The sequence below is a fragment of the Phascolarctos cinereus genome, unplaced genomic scaffold, assembly GCF_003287225.1.
Source record: "Phascolarctos cinereus isolate Bilbo 61053 unplaced genomic scaffold, phaCin_HiC Scaffold_8;HRSCAF=390, whole genome shotgun sequence".
Taxonomy (NCBI): domain Eukaryota; kingdom Metazoa; phylum Chordata; class Mammalia; order Diprotodontia; family Phascolarctidae; genus Phascolarctos; species Phascolarctos cinereus.
The window spans coordinates 58,395,552-58,416,097 of record NW_027556291.1 but is presented as its reverse complement, the minus strand read 5'-3'; the positions used below and the strand labels follow the sequence as shown (position 1 = coordinate 58,416,097).

The following is a 20,546-nucleotide window of genomic DNA, read 5'->3' as shown; positions in this document are numbered from 1 at the left end:
GCAGACTGCCTATATATATGTATATACACACACACACACACACACACACACACACACACACACACACACAGTCTGGATGATACTATTTTCCTCTTTTCAAATTGTTTTTTCTTTTTTAATTTCAAGAATGGTCTCCACATGAGTTCATTCCGACCTGAAAATTTGACTGACAGGGCAGGATTCTCAAGCACTGGAGGAGTGGTGATTGAACTCCCTGTGGGTATTCATGGCCATTTCCTAGCAGGTAAGTTACCCTGCCTTTCTAATAAGTCTCCATTCCTGGACTCCACCAACTTTGGGAAGTAAAGAGCTGTGAAGAAATTGGAGACTAGGTGTTGTAAACTGGAAAATGATAGCACATGCTCCGAAAAGATCCTTTCTGGTTGTCCACTGGCTAAAATGGTGGAGAAATATGTATGGGAAGCTTTGTTCGTTGATGGCAGGTCTCTAACTCAGGAGTTTAATATCTTTCTGTTAAGTGTTTATTTATATGTTTGTGTTTATGAAATTTATGTGTTTGTATTTATGAAAGGTCAGATTTGCAGAGCCTAGAGGAAGGTTCATTTGAAGTACGTAAGTTATCATACCCAATGGATTTTGAGAAACACTGTATTCAAAGTAAAGGGATTACTGGTAACTTTGAACTGGGTATTTTTCCTCCAATAAACGTAAGAAGGATTTGGATAGTCAAAAAAAAAAAAAAGAAATGGAAATAAATGGAAGAAGATGTAAGACAGTTAAAAGCTCTCTCACTCTCTCCAAACCCTCTGTTCAAATAGGACCTTTAACTGAAAATCATGATTTTTTTTTGCAAACATGTGATTTGCCTGTTGATCTGGTGAGAAGAGAACATCTGTGTAAATTATGATATATATCCTGTATATTCTGTACCCCAGAGGGGTTGTTTTTTGAACTTCAGTAAGAAAAGGCTGATGTAGGTGGTATGTGGTTTCAGGTTCAGTAAGAGGACTTAGGAAAGTGGCAGTTTCACCCCAGGCTGGAAAAGCACTCTGAAATGAAGGAAACTTAGTCGTATGGTGGGCCTGGTCTACTGGCTTGATAAAAGGAATTGAACCCATTATAATCAGTTATTCCAAGGATAAACTATGGCCATACATTAAGTAATACACTTTATCTAAAGTTCAAATAAAAGGAATACAGTCAATAGTTGAAGGTTCAGAGAAATAAGAACTTACCAAAAAGAGGCAGTGCCCATGCAGTACCCGATTTTACTGGTAAGAAAAGAAGGAAAATTAGATAAAGTTAACCTGTGTATCAGGTTTGCTCAAATTTAAGCATTCCTGTGATTCACCTACTATCTTTCCTAGACATTTGCAGGAAAATTTAAAGTTGTTTATTCCACCAAAGTGTCCACCTTAATTCATTATGCCTTCCCAGCCTTCAGCTTGTGCTTGGGTGCTGAATAATTTTGGCTCCTGCACTCTCCACACTTGAGACTCAAGCATCCTCCTGGCTCACATGAGGGAATTGTTGATTTGCGCCTCATAAAAAGATAAAAGTATAGATGAATTTGTTTACATACTAAATCATCAATCTCTCTCAGTTTGTAATGATTTTAATAGAGATATAAGCAAAAAGACAATAAAGAACTGAACAAACTACTGGAGAAACTAGATCAGAAAGACTTCTTGCATCTTCTAGATGGGACTACAAAAGAATATACATATTTCACAGTAGCGCATGGAACTTTTACAAAAATTGATCATGTCAATTTAGAGCACAGAGATATTGCAAACAAATGTCAAAACACAGAAATAGTTAATAAATTCTTGACAGACCATAACTTTTTTTTTCTGATCATTACACAGTTTTTACTTTATTAGAAGCATCTGACACAGCTATTAAATCATGTCTCCCTTAACATAAGTATAGAGGTAGATCCAGATGATTTGATTATTTAAAGAAGAACCAAGTAGATATCATTTGAGCTACAACACTTAACCTTCTGCACTGGGGCAATAGGGTGTTGTATTATAACCAATAATCTGGAAAAGCAACCTCTCTGAATCACAGGTTCTCTTTCATTCTCCAAGCAATGCTGCAGGATGCAGAATGTAAACTCCTAATGAATATTTCTGCTTAGTTTTTGTAGCAAATACCAAAGGTGGACTCATTCAGAGATGAATGGGCCTTTCATCTGTTGCCCTAGAACTACACTTTTGAGGGGAGACCTAGAACAATAGCATCTTGAGAAGGCAATTTTGTGGAGGTTAAAAGTCAGAAAATATTTGGATATGAATGTAGTCTCACTAAGACTAGACAGAGCAATTGCCAGAAGGTACACCCCAAAAGGTGAGCTAAGAATCCAGAGAACCAGCGCAGCACAGAAGCCAATGCCAGTAGCTTATTAATCTGGAAACTCTGATTCCCAGATCAACGAGCCTGCCCATAGTCAGTCAGTTAGTCAACAAGTATTTAGTAAGTGCCTACTCTATTCTAGGCACTGTGCTAAGTGCTGGGGATACAAAAGAAGGCAAAAGACAGTCTCTGCTCTCAAGTAGCTCATAGTCTAATGGGGAAGACAATATGCAAACAACTATATACAAACAAGCTACATACAGGACAAATTGGAGATAACCCACACAGGAAAAGCACTAGTATTAAAGGTTTTGGGAAAGACTTCATGTAGAAGGTGGGATTTTAGGTAAGACTTGAAAAGAAGTCAGGGAAGCCGGTCAGTGGAAATGCAGAGGAAAAGAATTCCAAGCATGGTGGATATCCAGTGAAAATGCAAATCTGGAGAGATGGAGTTTCTTGTGCAAGGAAAGCCAAGGAGGCCAGTATGACATAATCACAGAGTACATGTTGAAGAAATAAAGGGACGGGCAAGGTTATGAAGGGCTTTGAATGCCAAGCAGAGGCTTTTCCATTTCTTCCTGAAAGTGATTGAAAATCACTGGAATTGAGTGAAGACAGAAATATCTTTCCCCACTCCTTAAATTACGTTAAATTTGCCAAAATCCCAGGATGGAGAATTCCTTTCTGAAGTGAAGGACTCATGTAAGTATTTGAAGACTATAATATCCTTCAAGATGTCTTCCAAACTTTTTAATGTTCTGGGTGACCATTCCAGTTAGAAGGGAGCAAGCTCTGATGAGATTTGAGGCCACCAACAGCTTACCACAAACAATGTGAATGAATCTGAGGGTCAGTCATCACCTTGTGCAAGTGGTACAATAGAAGATTCCTTAACTCCAGCATCCCTGGTAACAGCAGAATGGAGACAGGCAGGAAAGCACTGAGAGATACACTTTGGGTTCTCACTAGAGTCAACTTTTCATTCCTATGAGGCTCTCAGTTTGTCTAGTAAGTAAAAAACTTCAAGAAATTAGACAAGTTAGCACATAATAGTTCATCCCACTCACTCCTAAGCAAACTAATTTCTTCTCAATTTCTTTTATTTTTCTCTAAATGATGCCTACACACACAATGACTGTTTTGATTCTTTCCACAGCTACAGCTTTTGCAAGTTCAGGTCTCAAGGCATCCTTGACGTCAGCACTCTTACTCAATTCCTTTAGCCTTCAGTTCCTGCTTGACTCGTTGAAGATAGCTGGGATCAGGGTAACCAAAGTTTTCTGGCCCACCAAATTGGAGAGTTTTGTGGTGAATATCATTCCAAGTGATCACATCCTTGACTCCTGATGTCCGGGACTGTCCTACTGTGAAAATCAGCCTTTGGTCAAAAGCTCTTCTGAGGAGAAGCAAAACTTGCCGTCCTTCTTCATTATTTGGCAAGTACGCCACTCGTCTTGTTCCTTCAAAGCGTTTTCCTGGGTTGGGATGCTCTTCTGTCTGTATGCCTCCCCGCATGTCATAATGAATCACAATAGTGCCACATGAATTGTAACCTGGAAGTGAAGAAGCTCTGTAAGAGGTTGTCATTGTTCCATCTGGCTGATTCCCTTTCATGATGCCATAGGAAGTCTGGCACACAGGGCACACTGGCTTATGTTTCAGGGCCTCTCTGATACAAGGGCCACAGAACTCATGCTTGCACCTTGGGAGGATTTCTTTCTGGCGAATGACTTCCATACAGATGACACACTCCTCCTCCTCCTCCTTCTCCTGTTTTCCTAGGTCCCACCAATTAGGCAATCCCTTGAAGGAAGGTAATACCATGTTGAAATCAGCACCCATTTTGTCAAAGGGGGATCTGGTGTCTCTATTCCAGGTCCCTGCGTGGGAGAGAGGTGGTGGCCCTTGTCTCTGCTGAGCAGGGCCTTCAATACCAAAATATCTCTTAACATATTTCATTGCTTCTGCAAGGTACTTGGGCAAAGCAGTCAATGTCAGTTCCTGTTCATTCCACTCCAAGTTTACATAGGGGTGCTTTCTTTCAAAGTCTTCAAAGAATGCCCTTTCAGGCCAATACTTTCTCTCTTGGCTTAATGGTTGCAATGAAACAATCTCTTTGACAATCTGAGGTAAGAGCATCTGAAAGATATCAATGAAATCTTCATAAGCATGTGCAGAGAGGTCTAAGCCTACATTTTTTGGTTTAAAAAGAACAAGGGTTTTCCGAGTTTGGGGATTGTTCACCAATTCCATTACAGTGTCACATTTTATCTCTATTTCTCTGAATTCTGGGCACAGAAGACGCAAGTGAGCAGTATCAACCTCAATTCCATTCTTCATCATGTTTTGGGGAGCCATTAATTCCACAGGTTGTTTGCGAGAGAAGTTTGATTCAATGAAATGTTGAGCTCCCAAGATATCCTGTGGGTTTCCCCAGAGGATTAAGACTTTTCCTTCAGCTTTAATATGGAGGCCTTTAAACATGTCACTCAGTGTTTTTTGGACGTCAAGTGCCAGCTTATTATCCGTGAAGTGAACATCCTGACGAGTCACATTCTGTATTTCCCTCTGAAATGCTCTGGCAAAAGCTTCTTGAGCTGCTTTCCTGTCCCCAGTCTTAGATGGCTCAAAGTCTATACACACATTGCCTAGAGGATATGACACAGTACTTTTGATACGTACTTGATGCTCACTTTCTATTCTGTCCAGAGTTCCACCAAAGAAATATTTGAAATATTCATACAAATGTGAAGGAACTGAGATAAGGTCTGACTCTTCTTCTGTTCTGTCTTTTGGGTTTGAGTCAAGAATAGGATTGTCATGGTCATTTGGCATAATTTGCTTGATTTCTCTTGCTGAGGCTGAGTGGGAAAAATCATCTTTCTGGTCATTTCCCAGGATGCTGTCATTTAAGAATCGATGAATTTTTTCAATATCTTCGTAGTCACCAATCACTCTCTCAGGTCCATCATAGCCTCCTTCTATTTTCAGATTTGGGCAGAGGTTAATAATTTTCTCCCTTTGCTCTTCAGAAAGATTGAAGTTCAGCTGGGCCTCCACGTAGAGAAATATCTTTTGAATGAAGGAATCAGAGGAGCTAGCAGCTCCTCCTGCATCTGAGTGATTCTCATCTGGAGATTCCTTTGGGAGTAACTGAGTCTGAGAAGAAAGCTGGTTTATATCCAAAGTATTGTTCTCCCCTGGATCTTCATTTGTTTCTATGTAGACATTCACATATGCTGTATCACTGACTGCCACAGAGTGATCTCTCTTTGCTATCACACCTTCCTTGGCTTGTCTCTTATAAAACTCGACCCAGAAAGTGCCTTCGCGGGGGCCAATTTTGACTTTGCACTTGCCTCCCCCAGACCTCCATGGGTTCTGGAAATACTTTTGCAGCTTCCTCTCCATTCTTGGGTAGGTCTCAGATACCCGGATGAGGACCCGGTAGAGTGGGCTGTGGGCAAGGCTGGCAGTGGCCATCACAGCAAGGTAGGGACTCGTGAATCGAAGATCCGGGGCTGCAACTTTTGTTCAGTGGGCTCTGGAGGGGGAAACTGGGGAGCAGAGAGGGGAGACAAAAGGGTGCTGTCAGCTTACTACCCCCACCTCTCTGTGCAGACCATAACTTAAAAAAATAGTAATTGGTTCAGACAGCATAAACAAAAGACAGAAAACCAAATGGCAACTTGACAATGAAATCCTAAATAATGAGAAGTTAAGGAATAATTTTTTAAAAATCAAGTGATTATTTTAAGAAATGATGAGGAGAAAAATGAGGAAGATGATGATGATGAAACAATATACAACAATGTCCAGAATTCAGATAAAGCAGTCCTAAGGAGGATATATATATATATCTTTACAAACATACATTAGCAACATAGACGATAAGAGGAATAATGAACTGAATATTCACTGAAAAACTTAGAAAGCCAACAAACAAATCACAAAGACATTAAAAAAATTGAGGATAAACGGATAAATGAAAAACTAAAATACTCCAAAGAAATGATATCTAAAACTAAAGGGTGATTTTTTGAAAAGACTAATGAAATTGATAAACTTTTAAGTAAGTAATTTGATTAAAAAAGGAGAAAATCAAATCAAGAAAATAGCAAATGGGAAAGTGAAATATCAACAGAATCAGAAGAAAAAAATAATCAGCATATTGTGTACAGTGTGAGTTGTACCCAATATGAAAAGTCCAGGAGATATGTGTCGTGACTGGAGTTATTACAAGAGAAAGGCATGTGCAGGTGGGGACTCCCTATACCAAGGAGGTTAGCAGTGCAGGACAAGCCTTGGTATTTAAGTTACAGAGAAAAAGGGAAGTTATAGGGGAGGGAAAAAGGACCCATTTCCTCCCCAAAAGGAAGTGAAATTATAAATAAGTAAAATGGCAAAAGCAGCATTCTTTTCCCTTGGAAACTCCTAGAACATGGTATAGCATATGATGATCTGCTTATTGACAAGGGTCCCAGCTGCAGAAAATTTCTCAGTCTGGTGCAGACTGACTGGCACCTATCCTGACTCCCAAGGACACATCGGGAGTCCAGCTTGGGGTGCAAACAGCAAATTATGGCATCTCAGGGGGGCTTCATCCTTGACATGTTTAGGGCCTCTTGCATACTCCACGTCCAATGTTTCTGGAAAATATGGCAACTCAAAAAGACAAGTTCAGGGGATTCCTTAACATCCTCCCCCACTCCCATTTGTCAAAGGACCACAGACAGTGTACTTGGTAAAACATTCCTATGGATGCTACCTGGGAAGGGTCTCTGAAGGGAAGAGAAAGAAACACTTTACAAGGATAAAGGTCAACAGACAGAAAGCTAACAAGAGACCTTGGGCACTTTTGTCTTACAGCTGATAGAAGATATTTCCAATTACAAAGTGAGATCAGAACCAGAAAACCAGAACCATAAATGAAGCACAGTACAAACCATAGTAATAATGTTCAAGATCGGGGATTAATACAGAGAGGGAATCATACAACATCAAGAAAACCAAGAAAACTTAGTGTACAGATACAGAAAATAAATGCCAAAGGGGTACAATAATGGACATCAATATTAACAAACACTAAGTCTTGCTGCAATAATCCTTCCCAATATCCATTCAATCAACTCATTTCACCTTGGATCTCAGTTGTTCCATGCCGTTGTCCTGTCCCTGGCACATCTCTTCTTGGGGCAGTCTGGAAAATATCATGTCCTCACAGGCACCACTTCAGTTCACTTCCTTTCTGGTTCCAAGTTACTTGTAAAGACTCCTTAGATATTTCTGCTAATATCTTCCACAAAACAGATCTCAATGCAAGATTTCCACACTATCACAATGTTTACTTCTCTAACAAGTAGTATATGTGGAAGTCAGCTGGACCCTCATGGTTCTAATCTAATCGATATCTTTATCTAAACTCTGTGCATAATATAAATATTGTTAAGAAGCCAAGGTGTTGCTGTTATATTGATATACATAAGACATTCAAATGCAAACTAAATATTTTAAATACCACAGGAGGCAGAACTCTTAAAACCATCCAATTACATGTATATTTATTTGATCTTGTTTTTTCTCAACATTTTTACTCAATGTTTTTTACTTTACAATTTTTTTAATTACTAATTATTTCAGAACTCCAAATTTAAATACCACTTAATTTAATTTAATTCCATTTCAATTCAATTCAATTATTCAATTTTCCCCTTAGGAGGAGCAGGGACAGATAAACATCTACTCTTCATGTTTTAAAAATGTATATTACAGAACACTTTTTATAAGAAGATGACCTATGATACACAAATGAATTTACATAAAAGTTACCAAGTTAACTTCAATCGGAGCAAAAGACCTGGGATGGGATGTGGAGATACACTTAAGTAATCAGTTTCAAAACAGCGCACATCAAAGAAGTTGGTGATAATAAAGCATGTTTATACCACAGGAAACAAGAAGTTTTATTTCCATATTAAATAAGAATCTTAAATAAAATTGATGTTTTTATTGGTGTAAGACAAATTATTCCATAAGTTACTCTCCTCTAAGAGAACTGATCACATTAAAATTTATTTCTTCAAACCCAACTGAAGCTGTTTCTGATTTCAATTTTAATTAATAGGATAACAGCTTGGTCCCATAAACTGTTGCATCCACAGTCAATTATTCTTATATTATTTTGAAACATTTAAGGACCTTATTTTATACAGAAATATATATTTAGTAACAGGCAGGTGACTAGGCCAAATATTCATTTACTAAGTTATTTAGGATATAGAAAGGAGTATAATTCTAGGCTGAATAGCTCAGATCTTACACATATGCATTTTATTGTAGTAGCTCAGATGCCTTAGTCTATGGGATAATGATTTAACATTGTGTTTGTATCTTTGTTTCATGAGCTTCTTTTATCTTTGTCTAATTATTCCCATAGCATTCAGAAAGAATGAGCTATTCCAAGGACTTAATCTTACACATGACTACGTAAGTATTAGCAGGCAGATGACAAGCCCAAGTACAAAGTTACTTCGTTCTTTGGGATATGGAATGATTACACATTTAGACTGAAAACAGTAAGATCTTACCAACTTGCTTTGTGCTCCTTTCTTCTACTGACCACTTGCTTCTGATAACAGAAATGTGCCATAAAAGGAAAAAGTAGGGACATGATTCTAACAGCATCAAACCTGATCCTTAATGACTCATACACAGCAGGATAAAGGATCCTTAGCTCTGTTTGACTTCAGGTAAGAGTCAGAGTTGACAACCAATCATGCAGAAAACAATTCTACCTCACAGCCAGACTCAGGAATAGCCAGGTGGGAAACATTTCTATTAAAAAAAGCAACACAATGTGGAAACTGAGCCAGAGGGATTCTACCTTAGGCTATGCCAAACTTGTTCCAGATACGGCATCCACCTGTAACAGTTCAGGATCACATTCCTTCTGAGTAGTTCGTGGAATTTCTCTAGAATGGTGGATTACTGACTTAATGATCTGTCAGCCAATTATACCTGAATTCACAGCTCAAAATAATATCAGTTACAGTCCCACAAGCTTTTACCTCAAATGGCAAGTTTCACTAATGACAGTTTAGGGCTAGATACAGTTATTTTTACTCTCATGGAGTTGCCATAAGCAATAAAAGTTTACCAGGACTCACACACACAAGAGATTTCAGTTAACATTCTTCACTTGTTTTTCTTTTATTCTTCTCTTTGAGATTTAGACTCATCTTGGTGTAAGGATCAATCATTAGAAATTACTTCTATATCATACACAAACTTATAAATTCTCAGTAAGCCAATTTCATTCTTTAGGAACTCCACAACCCATAATAAGCTCTTTTCCTAGGGCTGATGACCTTGCCCACACAGATGGTTTCCAGGAACCTGGCAAGTTTACAAAATAAGGGGAGTCTACAAGGTCTTTTCTTTGTACCAGTTCTCACACAGTAATCACTGACCAATTTTTCCTTTTAAAATACCTGTGTAAATATTTAATAGATTTTAACACCATGACAACAATCCCAAATAACTTAGTTAACAATCTTACAACTTTCGGAAGTGATAGCCAAATAGTTTTAGCTGTAACTTTCTCTTAACTATAGGGAAAGATGGACATTTCCAGTTTTCTAAATTGCAGTTATAAAGCATTATAAAACAGGGGTAGCAGAGCTAATAAAATAACATGACAGTTTTCAAACAATATTTTCCACCTTCTTTTAGTTGTTCATTTCACACCTTAATAACGTCCAAGTTATGAAATGTTCTTCTAATGATATAATTCATACATGTTACCAATTTCATGATATAAGAAAATTTAGAAACATAGTAGTACCATAAACAATAGTATGCATTTGAGACTTGAAGCAAACCCATTAACAATCAGGTGACTTCAATTCAGTTGAATGCATTTCCAAATTACCTTACATAGAAAATAATTTCATCACCATTGGCATTATATGGTGATCACTTCTAAAATCTGTATTAAGTCATCATGTATGACACATGTAATTAAAGAAATTATATTATCAGTTAACATTTATTTAGTGCTTGCCCTATGCCAGGCATTGTGTTAAGTGCTTTACAATCATGTGATCCTCACAACAATCCTGGGAGGTGGGTGCTATCATTATCCCCTTACAGATTAGTAAACTGAGGTATACAGATGTGAGATAACTAGCTAAAGGTCACTGAAGTTAACAAAATTTCAGATCCATGCATTTTTCCCAATTTGTCTTAATGCCAAATAGTATAATAAATTTTGATGGTTCATAAACATCATATTATGGGAGACACATTTCACTTAAAATAAGGCCAGAATAAATTCAATTACACCTGGATTTATTTTCCAAATGGTAATGAATCTCAATTCCTAATTTTAATTATGTAGTATTATATTTTACACAAGGGCTATTTATTCTAAGCATTTCATATTATGGGGTGGACTACTTCCAGACAATCCTCTGCCAAAGATTCTAAAAGTGGTAATCTGATATTAGGTTTTAACCTATTGCAATTATCACACTTAAGAACACATTTTAATTTAATTCAAATCTGGGTTCTACAATCTCCAAAAGAACACACTGCTCATCAATTTACTCCTAATCCTCTATAACTGTTTCTCTATATACTTTCAAATCAAACAGCGACTTTTTATTACAATAGTTCCCAACAAGATAAGCACCTGAAGTTTCACACAACTTTCCCACTTAAACAAAGCCAAAACTTTTTCAACCCTTTTCTGTCAACATACTCAAACCTTGCCAACATGCTTAAACCTTCTGAAGTTAGCACAATGGCACCCAGAGCAACTGTCCAGGGATAGGATGTGTCCCCAAACCTTCTTATCTACCTTCCATGTTTTCCCTTCTGCCTTTATTTCTCTTTTTAACTCTTCCAAAGCAATTACTCAGTCTACACAACCTTTCTTTACTGAAATCCTACATGTCAACCATATTTCAAATTATATTCACTCCACTGAGTATTTCCTTTAATAATATTAGCATATATTGTTGTTGAACAAACTCAATGACTCATTAAAATCTTACTTTCCCTGCTGTATAGTTAATTTAGCTCAAGTAACCTTGTTCATTAATTTACCTATCACACTATAACTTTTTCTCTTGATTTGTTATAATTCAGGTATTACTTAGAAGATGGAGGCACCAATTAAAATGTTCTTAGCAATTATAAAAACTTACAAATTGGTCTATACCAATACTAATTAAGTTCTGGTATATCAAAGAAGTAACATACAGAATTTTCAAGTTGTTTTCTTAAATAAGCTTCTCTTGTATGGGTAAGGAGGAAGACAATTCTTAAGATTCAAACACATAATCTGATTAAAAACTGAATAGGAATCTCATATAAGTTACAGCAAAATTTCCAATTTCAAGGTAACACACCAATATAAAATGTTACTTTTAAATTGATCAGTACTTCATTTCAGCTTATATGATTCCCTAAACATCTAACTAGATGTTTCAGTCATATTCAACAACCTTTTGGTTGTTTGTTTCCTGGTAAACACAAAACTTTTTTTTCTTTTTCACAAGCCAAGAAAAGGTTAAGTGCCAGTTCTATTCCAAAATGCAAGCCATGAAACTTTGACTGACACAGGCCCCAAACCTGTCTCTCTATAATCAGTGAAATGATCTGCTTCTCTAGCTGTAAAACAATAAACCAGTCATTAGCAGACATGGGGTGGGGGGGGCATAGCTAACAAGATAGAGATAGGCTTGCTGACAAACTTTTTCCTTCTGTGAGCACAATTACAGATTCTGAGAGACATAGACACAGGAAAACACAAACATACCAGTACAAAATGTTATTTCTTGTCTGCCTTGCTATGTATCTCCGGAGGGGCCATCTTTTCTATGACATACAAACACATACAGCCTAAGAAATTGCTACCCTTTTAAAATTGCATCTATCTCACTTCTTGCATATTCTGACCTGACATTTCCTTTATCAACCATATCCCAAATGATCTTTGCTTCACTGAGTTTTTGCTCTGCCTCTCTACTGTCCACCTGATGCATGCAGGCCGAAAGGCGGGGGGGGGGGGAGAAGAGAAAGAGAGAGAAAGAGAAAATTGCTCTGTTCTTTATCCTATGATACAGAGGACAATTGCCATTCTGAGGTATCTCTTAACAGTGTCAAAAGTTCTCAATTTAAGTTTAAAATGCACATCTGAATGGAATTCAAGATTTTTAACCTTCTTGCCAAATAGCTGCAGGTTTCAGGACCATATAGCTATAATATTTGGCACATGGCAGTCCCCTTGGGAGGGGCATAAAGACATCTTTGGACACTTTATTACTCATGGAGAACACATATAGAGACAAAAACAACAAAAAAAAAACCACTAAAATTTTATATTCTCAATTCATACCCATATATTCTGTTCATTATTATTTTTCAGTCAGTTAACCAAAAATACCAGGACTTGCCCCCCCCACTTACTTTCCCCTCTCAGAACTAGATAAATCTCACCAAAAACTAAACAAGAAAGAAGTAAAGAAGATTAATAGAATTTAGAAAAGTTAAATATGATAGACCTCTGGAGAAAATTGAATGGCAATAGGAAAGAATACACCTCTTTTTTCAGCAATACATGGCACTCACAAAAAAGAGACCATGTATTAGGGTTTTTAGAATAAAGGGTGATACCATAAGCAAATTAGGGGAGCATGGAATAGTTTACCTCTCAGATCTATAGATAAGAGAAGAATTTATTACCAAATAAGAGATAGAAAGCATTACAGGATGTAAAATGGATAATTTGATTACATTAAATTAAAAAGTTTTGGCAGAAACAAAACCAGTGCTGCCAAGATTAGAAGCAAAGTAGAAAACTGATCAAAGCTTTTTATATTAAATTTCTTTAATAAAGGCCACATCTCTCAAATACAGAAGGGACTGAGTCAAATTAATAATAAAATGAGTCATTCTCCAATTGATTAATGGTCAAAGGATATGAGCAGGCAGTTTTTAGATGAAGAAATCAAAGCTATCTCTAGTTATACAAAAAAATGCTCTAAATCACTACTACTGACTAAAGAAATGCAAATTAAAATGACCCTGAGGTACCACCTCACACCTATCAAATCGGCTAATGTGACAGAAAAGTAAAATGATCATTGTTAGATATGGAAAAATTGGGAGTGTTGAATGAACTGTTCTTGGAGTTGTGAACTGATCCAAACATTTGAGAATTATCCAAAACTATGTTCAAAGGGCTATAAGAAGGTACATATTTTTGACCTAGCAATACCACTACTAGGTCTGTGTTCCAAAGAGATTAAAAAAAAGAAATGAAAAAGGGCCTATATGTACAAAAAGATTTATAGCAGCAACTTTTGTGGTGGCAAAGAATTGGAAATTGAGGAAATGTCTATCAACTGGGGAATGGCTGAACAACGTAGTATATTCATTGTGATGGAATTCTATCGTGCTATAGGAAATGACGAGCAGGATGTTTTTAGAAAAACTTGGAAAGACTTATATGAGCTGATACAAAATGAAGTGAGCAGAAACAGAAGGGTGTACACGGTAAGAACAATACTGCACAGCAATCAGCTATGAATGACTTAACTATTCCCAGCAATAGAAAAATCCAACACAATTCTGAAGGACCTATGTTAAAAAATGCTATCCACCTCCAGAAAAAGAACTGATGGAAACTGAATTCAGATTGAAGCATATTGGGTTTTTTTACCATCTTTATTTTTCTAACGCAACAGCTAAATTTTTCTTTGTTTTAAGCCAGATATTTCTCCCATATCCTATGCTTCAAGGAACTTCCTCTCAAAAGAGTTTCCTCTGGCACATTATTTTTGCTTATTCTACCATTCATTCTCTCTCTCTCTCTCTCTCTCTCTCTCTCTCTCTCTCTCTCTCTCTCTCTCTCCCTCTGTATGTATGTATATAAATATATATGTATACAAAATTCCTAAATATGAAAATCTGTAAGACACACATACGCACACTGAAATATACACAAAGATACTGAATGTGAACTCTTCCCACTACCTGTTAGCTTGAGTCTTCTGTAGCAGGCTCTGGATTTTACTTTTCCCTATGGGGTAAAGTACCTTTTCTGGTTGGAGAAGTTAAAAATATTTTTTACTGACCCAATTTGCAATCTCAGGGTGATATTTGTGGAGACAGTCTCCAAGAATGCCCTGAGTATGAGTGGAGACAAGATGGCAGAGAAAAGGCAGGGACTTGTCTGAGGAAGCCCCAAACCCCTCCAAAGATCCTTAAATAATGCCCTAAAACAAATTCTGGGGCAGTAAAACTCACAAAAAGCCAAGGTGAAACAATTTTCCAGCTCAAGACAACTTAGAAGGTTGGGAGGAAAGGTGTGTTGAACTGGGGTAAGAGTGGAATGCAGTCCAGCACACAGTAGGCCCCAGCAAATAAGGAATAGACCTTGGGGGTGACTGAATCATCAGTGTCAGTGGTTGCTTCCAGAGCTCTCAGCTCACACATGGTAATAGGGTTGAACAACTGGTCAGAAGGAGATTACAGGGGTCTCTTTGCTGGCACTGGGGGCAGGACTTTGCTGCTTTGCCCATACTCGGATCTGGGTCTCAGTCTGGATGGCAGTCCCAGGGCAAGGAGGAGCACTAGCACATCAGAGCTTGTGGCCACAGTGGAGCAGAGAACCTCCTCATAGTTCCAGGGCAAAAAAGAGGGTTTGTGGTAGTTCAAAGACCAGAGCACAGGCCAGGAGAGTAATAAACACACTTTAGAGCATACCAGCTTGGAAGAACTGAGAACTTAGAGGTCCCTAGAAATACCTCTGAAAACAGCTGCACAAAACCCCTGAAGCTTGGGACAGTGTGCTTTCCACCCTGAAAGCAGAGCCCCACTTTAGCAAAGAGTTAAAAGTCAAGAGATAGGTTGGGGAAATGAGCAAACAACAGAAAAAAAACCTCTGACAATAGAAAGTCATTATGGTGACAAGAAAGATCAAAACACACACTCAGAAGAAGACAGCAAAGTCAAAGTTCCTACATTTGAAGTCTCAAAGAAAAATATGAATTGGTCTCAAACCATGGAATAGCTCAAAAAGGATTTTAAAAATCAAGTAAGAGAGGTAGAGGAAAAATTGGGAAGAGAAATGAAGTGATACAAGAAAATCATGAAAAACAAGTCAATAGCTTGGTAAAGGAGACAAAAAAATACTGAAGAATAAAACACCGTAAAAACCAGACTAAGCCAAATGGCAGAAGAGGCACAAAAATTCACTGAAGAAAAGTACTCCTTAAAAAATAGGATTGGCCAAATGGAAAAGGAGGTGCGAAACCTTGCTGAAGAAAATAATCCCTTAAAAATTGGAATTGAGGAAGCGAAATATAATGACTCTGTGAGACATCAAGAAATAATAAAACAAAACCAAAAGAATGAGAAAAAAAATAGAAGCCAAAGCAAACTATCTCATTAGAAAAACAACTAACCTACAAAATTAATCCAAGAGAAATAATTTAAAAATTATTGGGCTTCCAGAAAGCCATGATCAAAAAAGGAGCCTAGACATCATCTTTCAAGAAATTACCAAGGAAAGCTGCCTTGATATATATATATATTCTAGAACCAAAGGGCAAAATAGATATGGAAAGAATCCACTGATCACCTCCTGGAAGGGATTCCAAAATGAAAATTCCTAGGAATATTATAGCTAAATTCCAGAGCTCCCAGGTCAAAGAGAAAATACTGCCAGCAGCCAGAAAGAAACAGTTCAAGAATTGTGGAGTCACAGTCAAGATGACACAGGATTCAGCAGTTTCTACATTAAAGGATCATAGGGGTTGCAATATGATATTCCAGAGGGCAAAAGAGCTTGGATAACAACCAGGAATCACCTACCCAACAAAACTGAGTGCAATTCTTCAGGGGAAAACCTGGAAATTCAATGAAATAGAGGACTTTCAAGCATTTCTGATGATAAGACCAGAGCTGAATAGAAGATTTGACTTCCAAATACAAGACTAAAGAGAAGCATAAAAAGGTAAACAGGAAAGGGAAATCATAAGGGACTTAATAAAGTTAAACTATTTACATTCCTACATGGGAAGATGATACTTATAACTCTTAATAACTTTCTAATTATTAGGGCAGTTAGAAGGAGTAGATATAGAGGGGAGGGCATAGATGTGAGTTGAATATGATGGAATGATATCTTAAAAAATAAAATTAAAGTGTGAGAAAGAGGAATGCACTGGGAGAAAGGGAAAGGGAGAGATAGAATAAGGTAAATTATTTGACATAAAAGAAGCAAGAAACAGCTTTTTCAGTGGAGAGGAAGATGAGGGAGGTGGCAAGGAATGCTTGAACCTTACTCTCACTGGAATTAGCTCAAATAAGGAACAATATACAAACTCAATTGGGTATCGAAATCTATCTTATCCTACAGGAAAGTAGGAGGGGAAGGGGATAAGAGAAGGTAGGGTACTCATCAAAGGGAGGACAAATTAGGGGAGTCAGTAGTCAGCAAAACACTTTTGAGGAGGGACAGGGTGAAAGGAGAGAGAGAGAGCATAGAATAACTGGGGCAAATAGGATGGAGGGAAATACAGTTAGCAATCATAACTGTGAAAAAAAACTTTAAAGCGAATTTCTCTGATAAAGGCCTCATCTCTCAAATATAGAGAGAAATGAATCAAATTTATAAAAACAAGAGCCATTCCCCAATTGACACATGATCAAAAAATATGAACAGTTTTCAGATGAGGCAATCAAAGCTATCAATGGTTATTTGAAAAAATGCTCTAAATCACTACTGATTGGAGAAATGCAAATTAAAACAATTCTGAGGTACTACCTCATACCTATTAGACTGATTATTAGGACAGAAAAGGAAAATGACAAATGTTGGAAGGGATGTGGGAAAATTGAGACACCAATACATTGCTGGTGGAATTGTAAACTGATTCAACCAGTACTTAGAGCAATTTGGAACTATGCCCAAATATTTATAGCAGCTCTTTTCTGGTGGCAAAGAATTGGAAATTGAGGGGATGCCAATCAATTGGGTAATGGCTAAACAATGTGTGGTACATGATTGTGATGGAATACTACTGTACTATAAAAAATGATGAGTGAGATGCTCTTAGAAAAACTTGGAAAGACTTACATGAACTGATGCAGAGCGAAATGAGTAGAACTTGGAGAACACTGTATACAGTAAGAGCAATATTGTAAGATGACCAACTTTGAATGACTTAGCTATTCTTAGTAAAACAATGATCCAGGACAAGTCTGAAGGACTTATGATGAAAAATGCTATCCATCCCCAGAGAAAAGACTGATGGAGTCTGAATATAGGTCAAAGCATACTTTTTTTGGTAAATTTTTAAATTTTTATTGGGTTTTTATTTTGGTTTATGTTTTCTTTTACCATGTGACTAATATGGAAATATGTTTTGCATGACTACACATGTATAATCTATATCAAATTGCTTGCTTTCTCAATGAGGGAGGTTGGGAGAGAGGGAGAATTTGGAACTCAATTTTAAAAAATGAATGTTGAAAATTGTTTTTACATGTAATTGGGAAAAAATAAAATACTAAATTGAAATTTTTTTTTAAAAAAAGAATGCCCTGCTAAGATTTTAATCATTCCAGGAAACCCTCCTGAGGGACCACACGGCTTAGCTGGACTGCCTTGCCACAGATCTGGTGCTTAGTTTATGAATCTAATCAAGATTCACTAGTCCCTAGCAGGAACCCCTTTTTGACTGTTCATGATGTCAAAAAACTGAATGCCAGGTTTTTAGCATCAGAACTGAGGGTCACTTAATGGCTTAGGAAAAACCCGCAGGATATGTGAATGCTTTTGGTACAAAATGAAACCTCCTGGGAGGACACAGAATTCCTCCACTGAGCCTTGCTTTCTACAATTGGCCATACTCACCTCATGTAGGTGTGGCTGCCAATGGGTTCAGTACCTTGTCTAGAGACCCATTTTATAAGCTAATAGATGGCAGTATCAGGACTAAAACCTGGAGATCCTTTCTCTCTCTCTTTCCTCCTTCTCCCCCTCTTAATTTGTCACTGAATGTCACTGATAAGAACAAAAATAAGCATGCTGCCATTACCACATCCCTCAGGGCAATCAGATCAGAAGGGAAAAGCAGCTTGCTTTACACTCACTCATACATGTGCACTCATACACACAAATAAAGAATAATCTCTTTTATGCCAATAGTGGGATAGAAATTAATTTGCTCTCCTTTTAGTTATTCCCCAACCCAGGTAGGAGGCCAGATAGTAATATTTTAATAGGCCCCTTCAATTCTCCAAGCTTTGAAGGACACTGATGGTGACATGTGATACCACATTTTGGGTAGAAAAATTGGACTCTTCTCAATCCTTCAGGCTTGTAAGAATGACAAAAATGGTGGGCACCTTCTGATTACCCCTGATTTGGAGGGTAGAGGTAGGTAAAATCCAAAGCACAAAATTCCTTCAAGGGGATGATAGATTATCTTCCTCATCCTATTTGGGAAGATGTTCTTTGAAGGGAAGATAATTCCCTTCAAAGGGCTGTCCACAGGAAATATACCCAGGTTGTTATTGCCAATTATTTTTAAATGTACACATAAATTTGCAACTTTTAATACAATATTATTCCCAGTTAGGGTTCTTACCTCCTTGCCTGGAGATCTTGGGCTTTCAGGTGAAGAGTCAGTTCAAGGACACAATTCTTTAGCAGAAAACTCTCTCTTTGTGGAAAATTCCACAAGGGCCCAAAGAAGGAAGGGGTTCTGCCAAGAAGATTGGGAGACCATGCCTTTACCCCCAAACCCCAGAAAGGCCCATAAAACTGTGGTGAGTAAAATTGCAACAAAGGCATACCGAGACACAGTTTTCTCCAGAGCAAGATAACATTTTATTAAGAGCAAGGCATAAACTGTTACTCACACTGGCCATCTCAGCCAAAAGGCCAGGGCCTAAAGCATGATCAATTTATTAATTAGGCTAGCAATAATCAATAAATTGTGTCAGTGGCCTCTCTCAATTACCAAAGACCCCAAGTGAGGGCCCACAGGGTCTTTTAAACGTAGGGGTGTTTTCCTTCTGATTGGCCTGACAGTACATTGTTTGGACCTCCCCTGGCAAAGGTAAGACAATCCAAACTGGTAAACATTTTAATAAAGAAGTAGATTTAGTCACCTTGGTTCCTATCTATTATTTCATCATTGGGAGACTGGAGTAATGCTCAGCTGACAGGATTAGTCTGCAGCTGGGGAAAGTGGGTTGGCCTTCAGGTATGGAGGAATCATGCCCTTCTACAGCAATTAAAAGATGATAATTACTTGATGAGTATCAAATGCCTGTAGTAATTTTGGCTAGAAAGTCAGAACCATCCAAATCATGCCCCACCATCCCCAGATTAGTTCCCCCTCTCACGAGGGGCCCAGCCCAAGCTGGTTCTTATCTGTAAATAAAAAGCAAGGGTCTTAGGTTAGCAAACAAGTGCCCCAGGGTCTAGGAGTGATTATTCAACCACACTTATAGTTGAGACTAAGAAAGAGTGTCTTTTGAGCTACAGAGTTTGACAAAATGGGGACTAGCAGGGATTACATGGAAATATTGGTTATTAAATAATACAGCATAATATTAATTTTCCTCATCCTGTAGGAAGCAGGATCTTCCATGAGTCTAAAGCAAGCAGAGCAACTAGTAGAAAATGGAGAGCTGGAAATTCTGAGCCCTCTAAGAATGGAGGCTTTGAAAAAAGTTCTTGTTTTTGTTTATTTTGCTCCAATTCTGATTAACAACTGAGAAAGAAAGAGGCAATTTAGGGCACTTAAAATTTGTTGAGTGCCTAAGTTGATGAAATCTCCAGGGGTCTGAGATTTCTGGTCATGATTTTAACCTAGAAGAAACATGATGTTACTGGAGTGGAAACGTACTGCAAGTTTGATAGTCCAGGGGTAGCTGTTTTTCTGAGGGCAGCCTAAAATCCTTTGGCATGGAGCAGGTTGTACAGGCCTGGTCTAAACCACCCCCTCTCCCCTTTTTTTGCATTTTTTAATAATATTTTATTTTTCCTTCTCATTCCATGTAAAAACAATTTCAAGCATTCTTTTTCAAAAATTTTTGAGCTCCAGATACTCTCCCTCTCTCCTTGATGAGTTTATCCTGGGAGCAATGGGCATGTTGATGGAGTCCAAGAAAAGACCAATTGGCAAGAAAAGAAGAGC

At 37.7% G+C, this 20,546-nt stretch overlaps 1 protein-coding gene and 1 long non-coding RNA gene across 4 annotated transcripts in view; both read right to left on the bottom strand.

The window, feature by feature from the left end:
- The window catches only part of LOC144454149 (uncharacterized), a 51,665-nt gene that overhangs the window by 13,409 nt on the left and 17,710 nt on the right, over positions 1-20,546 (bottom strand). For all 3 annotated transcript variants that reach the window (XR_013483612.1, XR_013483614.1, XR_013483613.1), the window contains one exon: positions 1,197-1,232. This is a non-coding gene — a long non-coding RNA (uncharacterized LOC144454149). The remainder of the gene's footprint in view (positions 1-1,196; positions 1,233-20,546) is intronic.
- On the bottom strand, positions 1,570-5,982 carry LOC144454992 (E3 ubiquitin-protein ligase DTX3L-like). Its single transcript, XM_078147808.1, has one exon. The coding sequence runs from the start codon at positions 5,800-5,802 to the stop codon at positions 3,526-3,528; it is 2,277 nt and encodes a 758-aa protein (XP_078003934.1). The 5' UTR covers positions 5,803-5,982; the 3' UTR covers positions 1,570-3,525.